Genomic DNA, 18,728 nt, shown 5'->3' with positions numbered 1-18,728 from the left:
CTAAAGTGTTTCTATTTGCCGATACCGCCATCGGGGAGATCCGCTAATAATTTGACGTCTTACTGTTTGCCAAGAGGCTTTGCCCTCGTTCCACTTTTTATTGTGTTGACCCGACTCGCGATTTTTCCATTCAATTTCGTAGCTCGCTTTCACCGATTCCGAGAACCTGGAACAGCCGTCTGTTTATCGAACGTCGCGGATCGATCGCATCCAGAAAAGGAACACGTCCGGGAATAGATTCGGATTTTCAGTTAGTTCGGTAGATCTAGGAGAACTAGAAGATATCTACAATTCTTTCATGCTTAGAAAGCGATTGGAACGAAAAAATTAACCTTTTCTTCCCTCGTTGATACTTTTCCGTGTAATATTTGTTTACGCGTTTATTAATATTCGCTAGTTATATTTCGTAAAATATTAGTTTGGTAAATTAGCACGCATTGATCACCTTAATTCGAACCAATTGTCTCTATGTCTCTCCCCTTACTTTTGCCTCACCTCTGCCGCTCCTTCCCTTCTCCAGTGCCTCCGTTAATTTCGTCGGATATGGTTCATTAAGCTGCATAGTACTAGCTTTAAATGTCTAATGAAACGCGGCAGCTCGAAATTCAATACGATATTCGCTATATAAATCCTTCAAATTCGACTACGAATCTTAGAAATATTCAAGCAAACTTCAAACGATCGGCGCACCGTTTCTTTTACAATTTCTCTCTTCGAATTTCGCCAGATTCCCGTTACGCTCGTCCCCGTTAGAAATCGCCGATGTATTGGGTTAGTGACTAAACGATTGCGAATTTTGTCATTAGGTGGTATTGACAAAGTCCGCAATCGCTTAGCTGCCAACTCAATATAAGAATTCAGAGTCTGGAGCCCAATTAGGTTGCTTTATCAAATCTATTAACTCCAATATGCCCATCGATGATAATCTTCTCTAAACGGTATTTTGCAGGGGTAATCAACAATTGTGCGCCCTGCAAGCCGTCCAACAGTTTAGCGTACGTTTGGCGGAGCTTCAGTGCGTGTTACGAAGGGATAAGGATACCCTGGCAGTTTTGGACGTGGCCCTACAAGCAGGAGCTACTTCGGAGGTTGCTTCGTCTGTTCGTCACGTCGCCAGATTGCTGTCCGAGAAGCAAGACATGAATTGTCAGGTAAGATCAGGTGTCGCGTGTATCCTTGATTTTTACGAATACGGCGAATCGTTTTACGTTCTCAAGAAAGTGAATGTCCATTTTTAAAATACCATTCGTATCGTTCGATGGAGCGTTGTAAAGGTTAGCGAAACGAGCGAGGCTAGTAATGGTGGAAAATGGTTGGACAATAAAGTTTTTCAGTGCCGCGTGAAGAGTGTCGGAAGTGATTTCGCTAAAACGGGCAATGCTCGTATATCGTAACGTTTTTATTTCGCGAACATCTGGGTCTCTGCAGCGTCCTACGCTAACGCGTTCTTATTAGAAGTTCCACGCGTTTTATATCATTTCTCTATGTCCTACGCGCGAATAATAATCTAAGGTAGATTTTTAAAAGACGACGTTCACGAAAATTTTGCTGCTACGATAGAAAAACTGGGAAACGTTACACGCAAAGAACGCGATAAGGCGCGTTCATCCGCAACGCGTGTGTCGACGAAACTTATCCTCCATTCGACTGGAAAATCGTGTCTTATTGTACGATACATGGAGCCGCGATCTGATCGAATATCGTTCGGATTCTATTGCCGTTCGTACGTGTACGCCTGTACGTGTGAAACGTACGTAGAGGCATTGAAACGGCTAAAGAAGAGAAGAAAAGGCGGACGATACTAAGTGCGCGTCGACCGATTTGCAGCGACCGATCCGCGCTTGGATATAATGGCCATCTGCCAGTCCGGCCACGGTCCTTTATCCTTTTCCTATTTCTATCGTGTCTCTTCCTCTTTGTTTCGCTGCTTATGACGGCTATTACTCTTTCGACCTCTCTCTGCCTCTCCTTCCATCCGAAGAAAATTTATGGACGAGAATTGCCTAGACTTCAAGAAATTGAAAAATTTAAGACACTTGGATGATTTGTTAGCAACAGAGAAACACGATTGAGCCGAAAGTGACCAAAAGAACGCAGAGTTGCCTTAAGTATCGTTCCAATTCTTTTTTCTTTCTTTAATATTTGACTATGGACGTTGCGATTACCATTTATCGACGATTGCGGAAACAACGAAATCATTGATAAATCGTTTGGACGATATTCCCACGGTATCCTTGATTTTCAATCGGTTGGATAGCTGGTAGCAATTATTCAACGTCGTTGGACGGGGTAACGGTTCCCGTGGGTATCACTTGTGTGCATAAAACCATTTCCCCGCGTAGATTGCCTGAGCGGAAGAACTTTGGGGATATGGCTCTCCTAAGGAAGGCGAGATTATAAGGCGAATCATGTTTATTGGTTCGTCTTCTGCTCCGAAAAAAAAGAAACCTTTTCCTCAACTCTCTGTTTTTCCTCCAAGTAAAATCTCACGATGAAGGGTCTTCTCTCAAAGGGATCGAAAAACTACCCGTTTCAGGCTACAAATTTTTTTTTTTGTTTGCGCAACATTCTTTTTCCATCGTGAATTCTATTTTCTTCGTTTATCTTATGGTGAAAGAATGGTACGATTAATTGGCTAAACATTATCTTTTGATTACAAGTTCCAATTACTCGAATCTCTACAATTTCCGTTCGACCGAGTAATTAGCAGCAGAAACGAGGAAACAGAACAAGAATCGAACGTTAGGCGCCGCACAGTAAGTCGAGCAATCGTGCGAAACCAGTTATTCTAATCGCGTCGCGGCGAGGGAAAAAAATGAGGAACGTCGACGTGGAAATATCGCGTGGCGGGCGGCACGTTTCTCTGACAAGCGGAACACGGGGCCAGGCCAATCGGAAACCGTGATAACAAACCTGCCACCTGCTTCACCTCGAGCTACTTTTCTCCTTAAGTCCATAAAAGCGTGGAGGCAAACGCGAGGCCAAGACCTTGCCAAGAGATTTACTCTATATGCAAATGTAAGACGGATATGGTGGAAATAGGGGGATGCGATGGCGTTTAACCGAAACACGATATCGACAAGTGTCATCTGTCAAACGTACCCTTCTAATCTTTCCCCTTCTCGTGCCACCTTCCGGAAACTACCACTATTTATAGACCGTATCCCACTTCTTCTTCGACAATTTAGGTTTATTAACCAAGTCGTTGTGAACTTATTTTCTATATTCGAATATACTACGATGGCAAATGAGACGGCAAATATATCGTTTTCGATACTGTGCCGCAATTAGATTTTGGTTCTGTCCCTAAGCTTTAAGATCTCCATCAATTTTTCTTCCTTCTTTTCAACAAATTGGAACGACGATTCTTTATCATCCGATAAATTCCAAAGCGTCCGATTGGCATTTTTCCATCTTTACGTTACTAAATCTTGAAGAAAAAGAAAGAAGACAGCAACCACCCTCTTAAAAAGAATAAAAGAATACTACAACAGCCACTGCGAGAAAAAAGCAAGGCGAAACGAGCTGTTACCTTTTCAACTTGCAATTGTCCCCGTGCTTATTTCGCCTGTCCGGAAGACGTATGGCTCGCGACGCGATATTTTTACCCCAAGAAAAGCAAGAAAGAGCCTCGTTCCAGGCAGCAACCCCCAAGTTTCTCTATAGCAAACGTTTTAACGGTACTCTTGCAGTCGTTGTTCCGCCAATGAACTCCGTTTCCGGGCGAATATTCAAAGTCGCGTCAAGACGGAGCAATCCGCTCGGCTTCGTCGATCTACGACACTCGTGGGGATAATTTCATGCATGCGACGTTACATCTTTCTTTTCTCCTTTTTCCGATACGATACTTTGCCCGAGCCAGGCAAACGCGTTTCACCGCTCGACAAAGTGCTTCGCGTTAAGAGTTCCACCTTCTTCGAATCTTAGAAGAAGAAGAAGAAGAAGAAGAAGCTGGTCGTGGACGCGAGGATGGGACGAGAGAACGTATAATGGAAGAAGGAATTCCGATTGAAACGATAAAACCAACGGGGGCTGTTAGAGATATGGAACGGTAATAGTTCCACCGCGACTACCGATTCTACTTGTGTTTATCTCGAAGGGTAAATGCCGTGCAACAATTAATCGTACGTTTTATAGTTGTTTCTTGTTTTTAGATTTTCCTTGGTTTTCGTCGCTTTTATAATTTTTCAAGAATCCACGTGTACAAGAATCTTTCTTTTCTTACACGTAGAATTTTTCTGACTTTCAGTTACGTTCCAATTAATTATTTGCGAAATCGCTGGGAAATCAAAGAATATGAAATTGAAAGAAGATGATTGTGAAATTGATGAAATGAGAAATTGACACGAGAAAGTGAAATTGCAAAACGTAAAGAATATACTTTTGCTTTGCAATTCGTTTCCATTTGATTTTATATAAAAATTTAATCTTCCTTCGCAGGCAAGACCCTATTGTTTCGCATTTTTAACCGCAAACCAGACTAAACGTTGCTTCTACGCGGAGGTAGCATTAAATTCTGGAGTAGCTGTTGGCTGAGCGAGAAAAATCCATAAATTTTGATAGGCGTTAAATAAAATATTAGCGAATAGGAAAAACGGTGGTAGGAGACCGGTACGAGGACGAGTTTTAGGATCACATAGGAGAGTCGCCATTGGGAAACGTTGGAGTTGGCTACCTCAGAACCAGCGACTCCCTAGGGAGCTGGGATCGTTAATCGTCCGAACGATTCCCTTTCGACTCACGTACGAGAATGGCCCGTGGAATCAGCGTAAAAATACAAATTTAATATCGCTGCCGGAACGGTCGACTGACCAGTTGTAGCCGCCGGATATACCGGTGTCGACGAGCACCACTTTCTACGTGGGTTAGAGATTAAGAGGCTGAGCTGCTTGATTAGCACTTCCGGCCGAGCAGCTCGTTCGACATAGACATTTCAACCTATTGTTTCCTTAGTTGCTTTTTGGAAATTATATTTTCCTTCTTTCTTTTTTTTATTGCCTTTCGATCAGATCTTTCGGCATGTATAACGTGTTATTTTGAAAATTTGGTCTTGTGTTTCATCGTTATTCACGCATCATCCGGGGCTAAATAAACTTAAGGAAGTCATTTGTCGTGGGAGATCGAATATTTGTCGTGTACACAAGGTAATCAAGCGGTTTGACTTTTGGTTAAAGGAGATTAAAAATTGTATTTAAAAACAAATTACCAGCGCGTTAACGTTAAAGTCTGTCGTAAAACTCGGAGCGTCTGAAAAGGCAACGGAGAGCATTCGTTTGAAAGAGAAGTTGCCTTGAGAAACCGAGGGTAACCGCAAATTTATGTAACGCGATATCTCGAATTAACAGGAGACAGGAAAAATTGCTGGACTCGTTGCCTCGGCCAATTATCTCCGTAATACCCAGTTTTACTTTTCACGTGCAATAACTCAGACTCGCTTTTAACCGCGTGAACCTTCCACGTAAGTTCAGCCGTAACGTTGCTTCGTCCAGGACATCGATGCTTCGACAACGATTTTATCGCTCATCTATCTGCCTGCCCTTTTAGACCGTTACATTAGTTTCATTCTCGTCGCCAAGTCCTAATTATACTCACCGATCGAATTAGATGGGTCTAATTATAAGATCCGATGGAAACAGTTCGTAAGCTTCGACCGATCGCTCGTTACATCGTTGCGATGTAAGCTTGCATATTATTTTTCGCGATCGAAGATAATTTATCGATGTTTGTAAGGAAATTCGAAAGTGTATCGACGTTTTAAATACTCCAATTTGGAAATATCTTATTCTTTTTTCTTCTCTTGGTATTCATAGACAAACTTACGAACGATCAAGGGAATCGGTGAGATCGCGAGCGTTCTATTCATATTTGCGACAGAATCCGAAAACGTTAAGAAGATATCCACGGGAAAAGAATTAACGAGCTTTCATTTTCGTTTCAAATCGAATTGCAAGACGGTCACATTCGCGACTAAACTTCAAAGAACACGAACTCCACCTTGTAAAGAACTCAGAGGTCATAGAAAAGTCCCTCGAAAGGACTCCACTGATCTTCGCTCACCATCTATTTCCAAACTCGGAAGAAGCTCCATCGACATTCGCAAACGAAGTCGACTCGTTTCATCGATACGATAGCTCGTACTCCAAAAACGTTCGATCCAAACCCTCTATCCGCTACGATGACACGCGATATATTATTCCAAGGTTAGTCTTTCCAACATCAAAGAAAGAGAATAAAAAAAGAGAAAGAAATGGCGAGAGAGAGTATTGCTGTTACCAGGGCGCCTTACTAGACCGGAAATAAGGAATTCTCGCAGTTTTCTTCTACGTGATTGGTCCTTCGGGCAACGTGGATTCTGACTCGAGACTCACTTCGTACCTACTATCCGTTATACAAGAGTATACCGACTTATATATAGGTTAGGTTGAAGGTTGCTACTTGGTATGCGGATCGCGCTTTTCATTACCGGAGGCTCTCCCACCCCTCCCCCTCTGCCCCGTTGCTGCAACAGCCTAAACCAACCCTCTCTTTCTTCCAACCCTCTTCTCTCCCGCATTCGCCTTTTCCACCCCTTCCTCTCCACCCTTTTCGCTCTCGTCTCTTCGTCCTTGTCTCGCGCTCCTCCGCACTCTCATATTCTTTTTTGTATTATTATTATTACTACTACTACTACTACTATTATTACTACTACTACTACTACTACTACTACTACTACTACTATTATTACTATTACTACTACTACTACTACTACTACTACTACAACTACTACTACTATTATTACTACTACTACTACTACTACTATTATTACTACTACTACTACTACTACTACTACAACTACTACTACTATTATTACTGTTTGATATTAAGGTTTCGTGACTGGTTATATTTTCTTTCTATTTTCTATCTTTGGTATTTTATTTTTGGTTTGCTTCGTGGCGGACTTTTTCCGGAGATGACACGTTTGTATTGAAATAGGGACGGACATGTGATGGTGACACGTCGAGACTAGTAGGGTTGTCAGTGGTGTTCCTTGAAAGACGTTACAGATGCCAAGCAAGGCGAAGAGAGAATTGAAAACTAGGTTCGTCTCGATCTACAGGCAAGTTTCCTTTAGACATCTTTTTCGACAGCTGGTGGGATAATTTCAAAATTTTCTATGACTATTGCTAAGAGTTGCCAAATTCTTTCTTGTTAAGAAGAAAATTGATCTACTTAGATTTATAGCCTTTTGCGTCGGTAGGTCTTCGTCGATCTATCAGTCTTAGCGTTAAGAGTATAATTCGAACGAACGGTTGCAAACCGTGTCCCTTCTAAGATTTATCGATCCTAGGTCAGAAACACGTATAACAACCCCAATAAATTCTTCACTTCGACCCCTATATATCAGGAATACCGTCATAACTTGTCATTTCTCGTATTGACAAGAATGTCTAGCGTTTCTTTTATAGTTGCGATTGTGTCGAATACATGGCGTTCCATTTTTCTAAACATCTAAAAATTTTTGGAACAGACGTTTCAGATGACGCTATACGCCCCTGCGGATTCCGTCTGCTTCCTTTCTTTCGTTCACCCCATCTTCGTATCCCCTTCTTCCTTCATATAATCGTCTTATATGCCTTCCGATTAGCCGCCGGCAATAACCAACACTGGATTATGCAATATTCGATATCGTATTCTCTCGGGGTGTATTTATACCTATCAGCATCCCGTGATCTAATCAGTGGCAAGGTTTAAGTGGCACACCCTTTCGTGATTTTCCCTGTAATCGATCGACGGAGATTTCGAAGTGTCGCGTTTCGTCGTAAACATCGTGCCATTCCGAGCTATCACTTGAAAGCTTCAACAATCGTTTGATCGTAACAATTTACACGCTCCAATTCATTACGCAACTTCTCATTTATTCCTATCCTCTCTGTAACTCAAATCTTCGAAGCACGCGTTATTTCCTGAAAAGACTGTGACATAACCCTGTTATATAATCCGAAACGAAAAGCAACGAAACCTGCAAAACCATCAGTTATCTACCTCTCGAAAGAATCCAACAAGAGCAGCAAGCAAAGACAAAGACAAGCTTCTGTCGTTGGAATGAAAGCCGAATACTCGACTGGTTCGTGTTGCAGAACGGGACGGTGCTAAAAGACTCGACCACGGAGGAAGTGGGCAGTGGGGTGTTAGCGAAATTCGGTGACTCGCCACCGATCAGTCTGACGCAGGAAGGTGGCTCGTTGTCCGACAGTGGCATCTCTGACAGCGGCAGCGAGCAAGAGTTGAGCGAACGGGAGCGAAGATTGGCCGCCCTTCGTCGTCTGACCCGCAGTTTGGAGAGTCAACTGGCGCCTGGAAGCGAGGCCCTCGTCGAACTCCTGCAACGTGTCGAGGACGCGGAAACGGAGCTACGAGATCTTCAGAAACAGTGTCGCGAATTAATCGTACGCACTGCTGCCAGTGTCGAGGCGCGAGCTGCGAAAAGAACGAGCGGTCAAGTCCATCATTTTATAGAGTGAGTACCATTTTCTTTTTCATTTTCCTATAATTTTGTCGTATATTTTGCGATATATCCTGTACTACGTTTTATAAAGCAGACTTTGGTTTGTGGATTATGTTTCGTTTTTATCTGGTTTCTTTTTATTTTATCATCAAGCGATATCGAGTGACGTTGCTCTAACTAAATGGAATTGTTAGAAAGTTTTTGATAAAATTGGATTTATTAATAATCGATATCTGTCATGAAACCTTTCGTAGTCTCTTTTCGAAATTCGATGTAACGAAATTTTTCCACTCTTCTTTGAACAAATTCTCTCTATTTACGCGCGCTTGTATCTTCACGCTTTGTCTCTTATCTATCCTTATCTTCTTTAATTACGTTAATACAGTTGCAAGCAAGTTGATTAGAAAATTTTCTTGCAAGATGAGCCTTAATGTACTAAAATGAAAGTTCCGTCGAGGTAAATGCACGGACGCGTGTTTTCTTTTTTTTAATTTATTCAGGCGTTTCAACACCTTCGAGGGGATAAAGAACGACTTCCTCGGCGCACATTCCATTTACATAACGTCAAAATGAGCAGCAAAGAATGAAGGCGTCTATTTAGACGCGGGGACAAGAACTTGCTCGTTCATAAAGGCGTTTCCATAACGCGTCCACTCATTTGAATATAAGAAGTTAGCTGTGAATGAACATTTCTCGCGGTAACCACCTTTAAGGCTCGGAACGAATTAATAATATTCGACGCTTATTTTCTCTACCACGCAATTGTGAAACATCTTTCTTTTAGATACTTTTAATTAACCTTCGATAACTTCTGAAATACCTGACTGAAAATCACTACTTTTGGTTTCGAAGTTGTACGACACTGTCGTATCGATAAACGCGAATAAAATGTTGTTTCGCTTTACATTACGCTTACTATATTTTTTTTTTTTTTTTTTTTTATCAGGATTAAAGATTTAGTCAGTGATATTTGAATTCTATTGCTATGGCAATAATATCTAGGCTGGCAGAAAAAAGAAAGATTAGAGGCACGAAGTGCATTAAAACGTGTGTTTTCCTTGTTTTACTTGGTTTCCCTAGCGGACCGGCTTCGTGACCCGCTCTTTCAATCGCAATTACTCCGAATTCCCATTATCACCGCGGTACCTTATTTAACTTTGTTTGAAGGATGCTTTTTTTATAGTCGCATTTAATCACTGCACAGTGGCAACGGTAATAGGTTTAGTTTTCGTGAGCATAGAATGGCGGGCATATTGCATCATAAAAAAAGTTGTAAAAGCTCCCTCCCTCGTGTCTACTCGTATTTTTTCCTTCCTTTTTTTCTCGTTTCGATTCTAGAAACGTCTCTGCTTCCATTATTTTTTATTCCTTCTAACGTTAATAGCGTTTCATTCGCTTTGGAGCAAACAAAAAGTGGAGCAAGCCAATAAAAAGGAAGAACGAAAAATGTACCCTCGGTGTGCATAAAAAATTAGGACACTTTTCGTTCAAAGAGAGTAGTGTGAATTTTTTAAATCGTTATTCTATGGTTGTTGTAAATATGTGAGTACACTGAAAGTCACTTACCAACGTCCCAAAATACGGAAATGTACATCGTATTTGATTTCCCCAAGAACCTACCTTTTGTTCATTTCCTGACCTGACTTTCTCCCACGAGACGCTGTAAATTAATTTGCTTGATTAAGCGGACACCTTAAAGTCTCACGGCTAACCGAAGTTCGCGGTTAGTCGACTTTGTAATTAATTGAATCTCGAGCATAGAAGCTAATCTGATTATCGTGCATTCTGTTAACCAGCGGTACTTGTTTCGTTCTGTTCGTTCGTTTCTTACGAAAGTGTTTAATAAAGTGTTCTGCAATTTCTCCAATAAGAAACTAATACAGAATCGAGTAATATCTGCTCGAACGAATTCATATGCGCTGTTCTTGGCGTGAAGACTAACGTTCCCTTCCTACTTTCCTCGTGAAAATCCACGATTCCTTCGATAATACTTGCAGCCGATTATATAACATCCTCCTCACAAACAACGTATCTTCTATCATCCACGTGATCCACAGCGTCATTATCAAACCAACACTCAACTCCTTGAAACACCCCGCCTCCTCGACAAAGCAAGAACACGAATTAAAAAATGATTCAAATTCATGGAATAATCAGAAAAAATTGGATGTTCCTTCTGTCCACTGTGCAGCAAGCGCAAGAAGGCTGGTGTTACGGAGATGTTGAAGGAAGGTGCGGAGCTAATCGCGACGAACGCAGTGAAAAGCGGCGCCACGGATGGAGGAGACCCCGACAACGAGCCTGGTCTTCCTCATAGTTGGGTCTGGCGCATCCTCAGAGCAGCTCTGCCATTCCAGTTGGCCCTGGTCGCCCTCTTCTGCGCCGCCTGTCTCCTCGAGCCGCATTGCTGCGAGGCGACGAACACGTTGAACTTCTCGCTGACCCCTCAGCTACGCTACGTTAGGGGTCCTCCACCTGTGTGAGCGTCACGACGCCAATCGTCTGTTGGAAAAGCCTGACGCGGCGTCGTACTCCATGGAATCTCCACGGAAGACATCGTTCGTATGAGAGAGATCTGTCGAACCCTCAGTCACCGAGCATAATCTGCTCCATTCTGTTGGTCGTGCGATGCGCGATAAAATTAGTAGGTGAATAGATTGATAAATAATACTATGCATGGCTGGAGAGTTTAGCCAGCAGAATGATAGAGAAGCAAGAGCTATTCTGTTTGTTTCTTCGCAGAAGTTCTCTCCATCTGTAGAAATAAACGACCGATTCGCGGATGTCAGCGTCTCACTCCAATAACGATACGTGCGCTTTATTTCGAAAATTGTATCATTAAAGGCGGTTTTGTTCTAACACAGACGAAATTAGACTCGCGACGTTTCATCGCCAGACAACTTTCCAGCCAAGAATAGTATACGAAGAGCGCACGATTTTCGGGAAATTCGTAGTATCGATTATCAATACGTCGTCAATTAAGTTGGGAACAATATAAAAAGCGAGAGTTATCATTGATTTTGTGTTGTAAACGTATTGAGGTGATTGTTTCGTCCAGATTTTTTATGTTCAGTCGTCGTTTCTGAGATACCGAAGTTTTATATTTATCTTTAAACTTTTTATATTTAAACTATATTTTTACTGAAAGTATTCTACACAAATGTGAAAAAATACAGTATCGCTTAGCGTTAATATTTTTCCACTGAGACTTAAATACGTAAATTTTAATCTTTTTTTTTTTCTTTTTTTTCTTGACACGTTCGATTCTCGATCTCACTACGAAAATTCTTCCAAATTTGTTTACTTTACGCTTGCACTGCCATAGATAATTCCGAGTGTTCAGTAATCGAGTCAATTTAAAGCACAAAGCTCGATCTTACGACGAGACTGCAACTTCGTCCACAGGACAAAAATACTTTTCAGTTGAATGTGATGTGTTCCTTGTTTTATTTCACGCACGATAGAGAGAAGATCTGCGCTCGTTTGAGATTGTGATACGATAGAAAATTTAAAAAAAAAAAAAAAAAGATAGAAGAAGGCGAAGAACGGTATAGATTAATAATGTAGAAGTGACTGAGGCGTGACGTAGAGACTATGAGCACTAGGTCAAAACAGGAAAAAGAAAAAAAAAAGAACGACGAATGAGGAAGAACTTTTTTATACGTTTTTACAAAATCAGATATTTAACTGTGCGAATCGAGTATGAAACGAGAGGTAAGTATAACTTCGTATACCTGCTCTAGCCACGTGCGAAATCGAGAATGAATGAGAGGGTCGAGATCTACGTAGACAATCTTCGAGCCTTCGAATATAACGACGAATCGAAACCTCGTAGCATAATTCTGCAAATTCTTGAAGAACGAAAGATTCAACTATATATAGGAACGACGTAGAGGTACAGATGAATAACAAAAGAATAAAAAAAAAAAATGAAATAACAAAGAAAAAAGATAAGGTTGACAGATATTTATAAAGAGAATAACTTTATCTTGATTTCAGAGAATTTGCAAGGACAAGTAGTAACGATAACGATGAACGAATGAATGAAATCTTTTCTCGCATAATATCGAGTTCGAGGTTTTCGAAACTGATCGATGAATCAGTGGCGCGCTTTTTGTTATATAGTATAAATATTTATTTATATATATATATATGTTGCAAATTATATATATACATATACGTATTATTGTTTGTAATTTAATGTCAATCGGGAGAGGAGATATTTTATAGCGTTCTCCGAATGATCGGGAAACAAAGGGAACGATGTTTTATACGCGAACGCTGATGTTCGACGAGTATCATGCATGCGATGTTAAACGACAGTAGTATCGTTTGATTGTTTTCAACGATTTTGTTTTTGTTTCTGTTTTTTATGTGGACGATGGTTGTTTACAGCAGTTGGTAGCATTGGCCGATGGTCGACTGCTACCGTAGAGTAGAGAATGCGGGTGAACTTCTTTTGTTGAAATTCTGAATCAGTCGATCGAAATAAATTGACGTTTACAAGACGCATAAAGAAAAAAATAGAAAAAGAACGAAGATCTCCGTATCTTCCTCTTTAAAAAATCTATGTCGCTAAGTAAACGACCAACGAACGAAAGGATTCTGGTAATCAGAGTTTCAGCGGACGAACTTCTTTCGCGTAGAAATTTTCAGACTCTCTTTTCGACCGCTCCGACAAAGAAAAAGGAAAAAATGATAATAAAAAAGGAAGAAAGGGACCAAAGTTGCCTTTGAGTCTAGCGGAGGAAAACGGCGACGCCGAAAAGAGATCTGAATTGCAGACACAGGTTTCTGGAATTTTAATGAAATTAACATCTGACTGACACACACACACACACTCACGTGACCCGTCTCCGTGATAATTTCATTAAAATACCAGCGATATCGTGTTTGAAAACCGCATACGTAGTCACGAGATCGTGCTACGTGAAGTAAAGTCATCTTGCTTCTTCGGGGAACATCTAATATCGAAGAATCGCGAGACGCGCTATTTTCTGAAGTTCCATCGAACTTCGCGGTTCTGTCCGCATTTTTTGTCATCACTTGACCAATCGATAATACTTCGTACGAAGGATCTTGTGGATATCGAGGAACAATAATTCTCGTGGTAAACGAGTTTCGTAAAAATTTATCCAATGACAAGGATGAAAGAAAATACGTAACAAATAAATAAATAAATAAATAAATAAATAAAAGGGTAAATGTTGATCGAAAACACACCCTCAAGTGATACGATTCGCTGATATTGCGATCATGTGGTTGAATCGACAGCCATGTTTGCTGCTCGTTGCTTGACGATTGAGAAAAGGTAAAGAAAAGAAAAAAAATCATAAAAGACGGTGGTAAAATAGATGATAAAAATGATTGAAAAAAAAAAATGTATATATATATAAAATTGAGGGCAATGATTGTAAGAGGGCAATGATGACGAAGACGATGATGATAGAAACGTGTGAAGGTATATTGTTGACAAGGAAAGTAAATAGTCTTTGAGTTGGCGGGGTGACTTCGGCGAGAATTCAAAGGTGAATATGAGAATGGGACTTTAGGAATCTGTCTGTTGTTTATTGGGAACTTTATTCGTTCTTGCCATACGAACAACGGAACTAATTGAAATCTGACAGTTCTGTCGATTTACATTGACATTTATTTGTCGAACTAACGAAATGTTAACATGGTACATTAAGGAAACACGAATGCGTGGGTTTTTATAGACATATCCTCATCGCTTGTAGTTGTCGCATGAAGGATCATTTTACTTGTATCGAGTAGATCGTTTCGATAACTTGCAACGGTACTAATGTTAGGGTATTTAGTAACGTTTCTTGTATACGGTGTTTCATTTTAACTGAACCATGCGTTAGCGATATAAAATATGTTGGATGATAATTAGGAGATTCTATGAAAGAAGTTGCATTACAAGCAGCAATAAGTTTTATCTTCTAAAATGTACTCTTATAGATTACAAAATATTAAGACACGTCCAATTATCGGAAGATTAAAATATAAATATTTTCCTTGAAAGATTTAACTGTATCTGTTAATCCTTGAAGGTACAAATACTTAGACGCAATAAGACTCAATTGGAAGACAATGTATACGAATACAATAAATATCGAGCAATACTTGCTTGGAAATTTTCCACGCTTCGATTTTCGTTCAAAAACTTATTCGACGTTGAAATGCGCATGGCTCGCTAGAAATGAAACACCCTGTACGCGAGCTTGTATAAAACCTTTACCGAAGGTTTTCATATTATAATCATCGATACATGCTGAATATTAAACGCTGTGATTATCCACATGGTTTTCCAAGCGAACTGATCTTCGATAGGGAGTAATAAGATTACAGTTCCGTCACGCAATCTTTAATTCGATCAATTTATTTCAGCACGATCGCTCGAAAACTTGCGTGACACGGAGTAATAGATAGCGAAAATAAAAGCATCTAAAAAGAAAAAAAAAAGTTTCGAATTTTATTTTTGTACATCGTAGGGATTATTATTATTCGATAATATGGATGGAAAATATTTCGTCACAGTTTTCTACGCGGCAAAATATAAAGGACAGTTTTGTACGACACAAATTTACAGTAACGAACGTTCACGACGTTTCGTCCAATCGACTGAATCTTTTCGAGCTCAAACATTTTCTGCGTTTTATCTTTCGTGCTACATTTTTCATTTGCTAAAGCACAGTTTTACATTTTATACGATACTTTGGCCAATTTACATGAAACGCGATCTTACATATTTTAGATTGATTAAAATTGGTAGATTAAACAAGATGAAAATAAATAAGTAGAATTAATGTAAATAGCGCGCCTGTAAAAAGAATCGATCGCACTTTAAGATCAAACGATATTTTTTGTATTAAAAAATTTTTTAAAAAGAAAACATACACTTATAACTATTGATTTTTCGTAGAGGCGAACGAAAATTAAAGTGGTATATTTTGTGAAATATTTTGTGAGGGGAAAGGGGTCCGTAGGCGATAGGATGTTTCAATTTCAGCTTCGTTAGAGCGTAATGCGATTAATATTGTGCTTCGACGTGAATCGTTAGGGTCGCTCAATTTTCCAATGAACGAGGCAACAAAAAATCAAATATAATCAACTATAATCAAACATAATCAATATACGTAAAGGATATGTATAAATTTGTATACGTCAAAGTAAAACGCGTTATTTGTTGGAAAATAGAGCGATCGTATTAGAGCTTCTTTTAAGAACAGATCGAACTTATTGTTACAGGATGATTAGTAGGTTTGAACAGTTTGTGCACGATGCTTACCGTGTAAGCGTGCGTGCGTTTAAAAGAGATCGAACGAATGTGTTCGCATCTAACAGTAGATGGATGATACACTTCTGTCGAGACGCTAACTTTTCGCGCAGGACCAGGTGTTATCGCGAAAGAAACATACGAAACGAAAGATAACCAGGGTCCCCGAGAAAAAAGAAGTTTGCAAAATGTCTCGCAGACTTATATTTTTTCACTGCACATAGCAGACTCCTAATAAGATTATGGCGTCTTTGAGCGTTATTGAGCGTGTTTGAGTTTGAGCACTGTTTGTGCGTTATGTTTGTGTCAGAGAATGTGACACAGGAGAATGGAGTTTGGAATCAGGCGGATCAAGCATTGATCAAAGTAAAACTGTATATTCGTAAGCATGCTACGTTATAATAAGATAAAGGAACGTGAGAGATAACTTAGTAAGATACAGAAGAGAAAAGAGGAAAAAAAAAATAAATGAGTGAGAAGAGAAAAAAGGGGAAAGGGTAACAGTAACCGTTGGATCGACGTATAATTCTTCCAATGTTTCAAAGAATATACCATTGACGATCCAAAGTTTAAAATGCTGTACTTACGTGTTCACGACGGCGACGACAAATGGTGACATCATACGTGTACACACACTCACACACACACACACACACATACACGCACGCAATTAATATCCATACACAGGGCACAGAGCTTAAAAAGAGCCTCTTGTATTCTCTGAATACTTGATTTTTTATTAAACAGATTGTCCTATGGGATCGAGTAGAACTTTTCATTGAGATCTTCAAGATGACGACACCCTCAGGGGTCGTTCGATGTCGAAGAGAAAAGCTTAACGCGAGGACAGAGCGATTTTCATCCAACGAGATGTAATTCGTCATAATTTTTGAGAATTAATTGCTTTAGAAAATTGTAAGTATCATTGCTCCTGCTATACTTTGACTTTACCCTTCGTTAAACATTCCCTTCGTTAAAAATATACGCAAAAAGTTACGATAGAGGAAAATTTATGGTTCGAGTTCGTAATGTAACACGAAGTATTGCTTAAAAGAATTTCGTCAACTTACAAATTTATTTACAAGTTTCTGTTTCATGATTCGGCTATCTAAGGATGAAAATTGCTCTGTTAACGCAATCATAATGCTAGAGCGTTATCCTGCACCCTAGGGAAACTGTCTTAGACTGTACTACTTAAAGAAACAACAATTCTTCTGATCGAACAACTTAATTCGATCCTTTAAACAGTACATTAGGAGACAAGTTCCGTGGTTACAAGTCCTTGGTCATCGAATTCGTGTTTTACGTTCAACATCGACGTCGCGTGAAAGCACGTCGATGGCGGAAACTTTTGAATGGAAAACCTGAAGTCGACGAACATGAGGTCTGCCTCACCTGCCTACTCTACCTATCACAACGTGTATAAAGTACCTGAGAAATCAAAATATTACTTATATATAAATATATAGGATTAACGAGAAGTATCTTGTTTTTCCTCCATTTCATTCGTATCATCACCGCATCGAGCGAGCGTCTGCTCGCGAAATGAAAAAATAAAAGGAACAGAATTGATGGATAAAATGAATCGTGTCGTGCTTTGTACAGCTTTGATTTGTCGCGAAAATGTATTCACCTTTGCGTTGCTGTAGCGGCTACTTAGATTATACATTGCATGCGGTTTTACTTTTAAACGAAAATTATGATATAGGGCAACGCTCAAACGTGTTGCTGTATATTGGGGAAAAATCTAAAAAAAAAAAAAAAAAAAAAAAAAAAGAAAGGAGGAAAGGAAGGAATTAATTACGCGTTTAATTGCAGAATCGAAAGTGATTCGTTTGCAAATTGTATTACGATATTTTTAACAGCGGCCTGCGGTTTCTATTTCTATCACGGTCATTGTTATTACCGTGATCGAAATTTTTTATGCGAAATTCGACAAATTTTACTTTGTATTTTTTCTGGATATCTATAGACGCGATGCAAAATTTTGTAAAAAGGAAACCGTAGACTATTTTGCGACAAAGCTATCGAATGTGTACTTTCGAGAGTACGATGCCTGTTTGTATTGCATCTTAAGAATACAAGCGACATTAACCCTCCACGAACCTTGATCTCTTTTATTCCTCTATAGTATTATGGATCGGTATAATTTCTATCTTCTATCGATTTGTTGGGTATACTTTTCTGTACTTTTTCTTCCTGAATATCGCGTTTATTTAGAACGACTTGGTTCATGGAGGATTGAATTTGATCGTATCAGTAAGATTTCATTTGAATTCCTGGAGAACGCGATCGAATTCAAATATCGCGTACTTCTTACAACGCTATGTAGTTTGGCGCCGTAATGTCAGGCATGAACCTACTGCATGGCCTTTGATCAACGTTTTGATTTATTTCTTGAATGTTCTTTTTTTTTCAAAAAATTCCTTTATTCGTTCTGTAGATTAATTTCTGTCAATTTTGCCGATTACAGCGCCGAATAGATCGATCCTTTAATTATAAGGAAACACGTTCGTTGTCAGTATTTCTTTTATTTTATTGTATTTCTTAATCGAACAGTATTTTTATCGATTTTTAAAATGCGTCGAACAAATTTGTCTCTATCGAAATTTTATTTTGGTCGGACATAGTCTGAATACGATTTACGTATGAAATTTTATCGAACGAACGTGTTTTTTTTTAGTGTTCTTACTGTTTCTTACTTCTTTCGCTACATATACGTATCGTTAATTTTATTTGCTCAGACTTGTGCGACTTTGCCATTCATATCATATATCCCATCTCAAGTGTACACCCCATTCGTATGAAAATTTCATGCCATTTCAATCATCATTCACATGTCATTGCGTTTAACGTGTTATATACTTATACCCGAACAATATCAATAATATTTTCTACGATTACGGAGTATTCTAGTGTATTTTGGCACCATGGAGAAATAAATTACAGTTTTGGACAACA

The 18,728-nt window shown here is 39.4% G+C and overlaps 1 protein-coding gene across 5 annotated transcripts in view; it reads left to right on the top strand.

Annotated features, from left to right (window-relative positions):
• LOC100643499 overlaps positions 1 to 18,728 on the top strand; it is a 118,053-nt gene extending 99,325 nt beyond the window's left edge. For all 5 annotated transcript variants that reach the window (XM_012314851.3, XM_012314852.3, XM_012314849.3 and 2 more), the window contains exons 19-21: positions 950 to 1,151; positions 8,118 to 8,497; positions 10,677 to 18,728. In XM_012314851.3, coding sequence (XP_012170241.1) covers positions 950 to 1,151; positions 8,118 to 8,497; positions 10,677 to 10,968 — 874 coding nt within the window. In that variant the 3' untranslated portion in view covers positions 10,969 to 18,728. The remainder of the gene's footprint in view (positions 1 to 949; positions 1,152 to 8,117; positions 8,498 to 10,676) is intronic.

The sequence above is a fragment of the Bombus terrestris genome, chromosome 12 (genome assembly GCF_910591885.1).
Source record: "Bombus terrestris chromosome 12, iyBomTerr1.2, whole genome shotgun sequence".
NCBI lineage: Eukaryota > Metazoa > Arthropoda > Insecta > Hymenoptera > Apidae > Bombus > Bombus terrestris.
The sequence above is the reverse complement of the archived record's forward strand: the minus strand, read 5'-3'. Positions and strand labels throughout refer to the sequence as shown.